Source organism: Schistocerca americana, chromosome 2 (genome assembly GCF_021461395.2).
Source record: "Schistocerca americana isolate TAMUIC-IGC-003095 chromosome 2, iqSchAmer2.1, whole genome shotgun sequence".
Lineage (NCBI taxonomy): Eukaryota > Metazoa > Arthropoda > Insecta > Orthoptera > Acrididae > Schistocerca > Schistocerca americana.
In genome coordinates, this window is record NC_060120.1 from 665,302,389 (window position 1) to 665,308,388 (window position 6,000).

A 6,000-nucleotide genomic window follows, 5' to 3' on the forward strand; every position below is an offset into this window, starting at 1 on the left:
TTATTTCATTTCTAATTGTCGTCCACTACTGAAGTAATCTAGTGCGAACCCATTTACATTCCCTTTTGTTAGGCCCAGATACTAATTAATACCTTTTATCAAAATGTGCAACCAATACGTGGTAGCTGGTTTTGCATTGATAATGTAGAGATGATTCACTCTCTTTTAGTAATCGACTTTAGAAACAGTTATTAAATTAAAATATTTTTTTCTTTCAGAGATAATTTGGAGGAGGAGCACAAGAAGAGGCAGCACATGTTTAGGGGCAGATTAAACAGAAGATTTCTCATGAGTAGAGTGGCTATTTAATCCCAATAAGGTATATTGGCCACTCCACAAAACACTATAATTATTCCACTAAGTAAATATTAATTAAAACAGATCCCTTAACATACATAAGGTAGTGAATAGTATTCTTTCATCTGTGTATCAGCACAAATGCCTCCTGGGGTGAGGGGCGGGTGGGGGGGGGGGCTTAGGGTGCAGATGCTGGTGGTCTCCTGAAACTGAATAATTCTGCATCGTAATTGGTTGACCAGTTGATCAGAGGGAGGGGACCAAATAACGAGGTCATCCGTCTCATCAGATTAGGGAAGGATGGGGAGGAAGTTGGTCGTGCTCTTTCAAAGGAACTACCCCAGCATTTGCCTGACGGGGTTTAAGGAAACCATAGAAAACCTAAATCAGGATGGCTGGATGTGGGTTTGAACTGACGTCCTCCTGAATGTGAGTCCAGTGAGCTAACCACTGCACCACTGTGCTCGGTGCATCATAATTCAATTAATCATAGAGACAGGAAAACCCACAGGAATTTCTAGCCCTCTAGGAGAAAGAGACTAGAACCAGGGAGAACACAGAATGTTACACCCATCCCCATAACCTGCAAGTTGAAACCAGAACTACCAGTGGGACTCAGTTCATCTGTTGAGAAAACTGCTGAGTTCCGTATCAAGGAGAAGCAAACACAGAAGTGTAGGAGTGCATTAAAAACAGTTCAAACATACAGTGAATAATGGTACCCCTTAGGGAAATTGCAGCAAGGGATCAGAATGAATACCATTTCCACTCAGTTTGTATGTGTAGCATACTTATTCAACATGTTGAAAAGCTATTCTGGCTTCTGTTGAGGAAACAGGGTATAATCAACTGCAGATTGTGGTGCACACTGGGAAGGACAATGCCTATTGTCTGGGGTTCGAGGTCATACTTGGATAATTCCAGCAACTGGCAAAAAAGGTTGCGAATGACAGCCTTGCTCAATGAATTTCAAGGAAGTTCATACTCTGCAAAATTTCCCCACTCTGGTTCTGAGGCGATTGAAAGGTTTGAACCTGAGACTGAAGATTCCACGACAGGCTTGGCTGTCTCTTCCTAGACTTGTGCCATAGAGTTGAGAACTATACGGTGCCCCTAAATGGGTCCGGTGTACCCTAAACATCAGAGGCTGCTGCCCAGGTAGCTGACTGTGTGTGGGACACATAAGGGACTATTAGATTAGGTGACTCTTCATCTACTCCAGAAAATGATAGCTGTAGGAGACCCAGAAGTAGCAGTGTAGGATCCAAAGAAATTGTTCAAACTGAACTCTGCTCCAGGGCCGAGTAGAGCCCTATTAGATTCTATACTCAATTTACTGATCAGTTAGCCCTTCTGTTGACTATAATCTATCACAGATCCCTTGAAGAAAAAACTACGTCCAGTTCTTGGAATAAAGTAAAGCTCAAACCCATTTATAATAAGGGTAGCAGAAGCAATCCATAGAACTACCATCTGGTATCTTATCATCTATTTCTTGTAGGACCTTAGAATGTACTCTGAGCTCAAACATAATGAGCTACCTTGAAAAGAATGGCCTCCTCCATGCCACCCATAGAGCAAGTGAAACCCAACTTAAACATTTGTCACACAACATACTGAAAGCTATGGGTCAAAGTGATCTGACAGATGCATTTGATTCACTATTGCATCTACGCTTATTACCAAAAGTACACAATTGTATCGCTTAACAAGTGAAATTTGTGACTGGATTGATGATGTTTTGGTAGGGAGGACACAGTAAGTTATCTTTGATAGAGAGTCATCAGTAGCTGAAGAAGTAGCTTCAGGCATGCCCAAGAGAAGTATGATAAGACACCAGCTAGTCAGGCTGTTTTGATTCTTGGTAGTGAGACATATTTTTAAAACCTATTACAAAACTGAATGTTCAACAAGTAATGGAGATACAAGGTGTACATAAAGTCCGGGAACACTTTCAATTATTTATTGCACAAGAACCGAACATTGTATAGATATCATACATACGTCATTTTGAAGAGAAACCCTGAAAGTTTACGTACACTGCCACAGCATAGTTTGGTAATTTGCCGATTGTCAGCTCTAGTCGCAAACATGGCAACCGTGCTGCAGAAGGGGACAGCTGTTCCATGAAATTTCCTCCCCAATTACCAGATCTCACTCCATGTGACATATTTTCTGTGGGGACACACAAAAGATCTGGTGTATGTACCGCCTCTACCACGTGATGTAGTTTAGCTCCGGGAGAGAACACCTGGCAGCAACTGCCACAGTCGACGATGCAAAGCTGGGACGGGTATGGCAAGAATTTGATTAACGTTTTGACATCTGCCACGTCACTCATGGTTTGCATATCAAATGTTTGTAAAAAAAAAGAACTTTCAGAGTTTCTCTTCAAAATGCAATATGCATGACATCTGTACAATGTTTAGTTCTTGTGCAATAAATAACTGAAAGTGTTCCCAGACTTTATGTACATCCTACACACAATATGGTAGTCACTAGGAGAGATGCTGCTGCTGCTGTTGTTGTTGTCTTCAGTCCAGAGACTGGTTTGATGCAGCTCTCCATGCTACTCTATCCTGTGCAAGCTTCTTCATCTATCAGTACCTACTGCAACCTACATCCTTCTGAATCTGCTTAGTGTATTCATCTCTTGGTCTCCCTCTATGATTTTCATCCTCCACACTGCCCTCCAATACTAAATTGGTGATCCCTTTATGCCTCAGAACATGTCCTTCCAACCAATTCCTTCTTCTAGTAAGTTGTGCCACAAATTCCTCTTCTCCCCAGTTATATTCAGTACCTCCTCATTAGTTACGTGATCTACCCATGTAATCTTCAGCATTCTTCTATAGCACCACATTTTGAAAGCTTCTATTCTCTTCTCGTCCAAACTATTTATCATCCATGTTTCACTTCTATACAAATACTTTCAGAAATGACTTCCTGACACTTAAATGTATACTCAGTGTTAAATTTCTCTTCTTCAGAAATGCTTTCCTTGCCATTGCCAGTCTACATTTTATATCCTCTTTACTTCGACCCTCATTAGTTATTTTGCTTCCCAAATAGCAAAATTCATTTACTACTTTGAGTGTCTCATTTCGAATCTAATTCCCTCAGCATCACCCGAGTTAACTTTACTACATTCAATTATCCTCGCTTTGCTTTTGTTGATATTCATCTTATATCCTCCTTTCAAGACAAGGGGTAAAATACAGGCAGCAAAAGGCTATTTACAATTTGTACAGAACCCAGATGGCAGTTATATGAGTCGAAGGGCATGAAAGGGAAGCAGTGGTTGGGAAGGGAGTGAGACAGGGTTGTAGCTTATCCCCAACGTTTTCAATCTGTATATTGAACAAGCAGTAAAGAAAACAAAAGAAAAATCTGGAGTAGGAATTAAAATCCATGGAGAAGAAATAAAAACTTTGAGGTTCGCCGATGACATTGTAATTCTGTCAGAGACAGCAAAGGAGAGATGATATATCAAACAAATTAATCTGGGGACAGAGAGGAGTGTGAAAGATTATTCTGACTAATATAAATGAAGCGCAGGTGGAAAGAGGTGGCAGCAGCAGCATGGATGCATATCAGTCATGCACAGAGAAGGCTAATGGAGATCTTAAGCCAGCAGTGGATGTACAATGACCAACAGTTGTTTAGGAAATGAAATTGTTAATATACAACAAGTTGGATTAAGTTAAAAGCAGACTAGAGGAAGAATGAGAACTAATCTTAGTTTCGAGCAGTCAGGAAATGAAGAGTTTACCATTTTCAGTATGACATTAAATAATGTTATCTTGACCAGTTACAAGTAAATGTATACATAATTTTGCGCATTTACCAGTAGTTTACGTTTATCATAATCTTATTTGCAATGAATGTTACCAAGTATGAATTTCTAATTATAGATAAATATCAGAAGTGCTATAAGCTATTTTGTTCCATTACTTGCCTCATTGCAAACACCAAATGTGATATCCGTAAACAGGAATTTTGAATCACAATAGCCTTGTAATTCTGGATCCTTACAAATCTCTCGACGGACGTCTGGAGTTGGTAAAAGGAAAGGTGGCATCTGCAATCGTTCTTCAGCCCGCTGCCATGCTTCCTCTACTGCCTGTTATTGAAGAATGGGGTGACAATTTACATTTAAACTTAATAAAGATTCACAGAAAAGTTACGTAGAGACCCCCACCCCTCACGAAATCTTAGTTGTGGTAACACACTGACCAGTAGTGCAGCTCAAGGTCTAGATTAGCTGTGAACATGACAATTTGGTTATGAGATGGCGAAGCCAACAAATGTTAAAGCAGAAAATCTGATTGTGGTAATAAATTGCAGGGTAGCAAAGACTATTGTTTAAGTTTGTGTTGTACTGAAAAATGCAAGGTGGGTCCAATACGTAACTTTTACCTATATTTGTTGTCACACACAAGAAACTATTTTTCAAATATTTTCTGCAGTGTATACATAGAAGAACATATTTGGCTCTACATGTTAATATATTATTTCCCTAATTTCGATATACATTACAACTGGATTGCCATTATGCTATTTGATCGATAATCTACAACATAGTCTCCAACATAAACTGGCAAATAATATGGGGATAAATTGGGGGGGATTTACAAACATGTTGCGCATACACCTTAATTGTTTATAATTATACAAAAGAAAGGGTGACAAACAAAAAACTGCCTCTCAAGGTATTTTCGTTCTGCTTTAAAAACCTATGAAATGGTGCCTATACATAAGCACTACTGTCGCTGGTTGGAAAGTTGTTTCACAGATGCCAATCTTGAGTTTTCTAGATTCTGACGAATAAGGCATCTTGCTGATTTATATCATTAGAACACATAGTGTAATTAAAGCCAAAGCCTGTTACGCCGAAACAATGTACATTTGACTTACCTTGTTTACTTCTTCCGTTGACATAAATTTGTATTCTGGTTCTTTTAGATCCTTTCCTTCTTTTCTCGCTCTGAAAACTTTATGTAAATCAACCCTTGTCAATTTCTTAAGCAAATTTTGCACATCTTTGTTAAAGAAGAACGGTGCTGGATCTCTATCTGCAAAGAAATGAAAAGCATTAATTTTCTCTTATGGAGCACTGCGAATTACTAAAATAATTACTTTCAGTCAAATAACGAATTCGCTGCTATTAATCGTAGAAATGAGGCATAGAACAAGAAACCAATTAACATAGTTACTCACCAGCATCAGTTCTCGCTTCCGCGGAGAAACGTCTGGCAATGCTCAATCTACAAAAATGCGATTCCCGTAAGTTTGCTTGCACTAGCCTGTACGTGAATGATTTAAACAACAGTCTAAAGTTGCCGGCCATGGTTTGTTTTTGTTTACACCTCCATGGTCTTTCAAAGCAGCCAGATAATACCGATGAACCACTTCGTATGTAAAGATATACGGAAGCTTCACAAGGACGATCGCGACTTAGGTGTCTGACAGCACATTAGCGCAATAGCACCAGCAATGGCGAGAAAGCAACTGTAAGATTAACGTCCGTTTTTAATCACTTTTCTAGTTAATTATCGAAATATTTATTACATTTTTGCGTTTCAAGCGCTAGTAAATTTTCAAACGACGTGAATGATCATGAAATAAATGTAAAAACCGATGAATCTCACTGATTAAATGGCATAAGCTATAACTTATTCGTGAAGAAACACTTTCATCTAT

The 6,000-nt window shown here is 39.1% G+C and overlaps 1 protein-coding gene across 1 annotated transcript in view; it reads right to left on the minus strand.

Moving 5' to 3' along the window:
• LOC124594813 (28S ribosomal protein S22, mitochondrial) overlaps positions 1-5,761 on the minus strand; it is a 45,373-nt gene extending 39,612 nt beyond the window's left edge. Inside the window, exons 1-3 of the mRNA XM_047133255.1 lie at positions 5,518-5,761; positions 5,215-5,372; positions 4,256-4,420 (exon numbers count right to left, since the gene is read on the minus strand). Coding sequence (XP_046989211.1) covers positions 4,256-4,420; positions 5,215-5,372; positions 5,518-5,647 — 453 coding nt within the window. The 5' untranslated portion in view covers positions 5,648-5,761. The remainder of the gene's footprint in view (positions 1-4,255; positions 4,421-5,214; positions 5,373-5,517) is intronic.
• Positions 5,762-6,000: the final 239 nt, after the last annotated feature.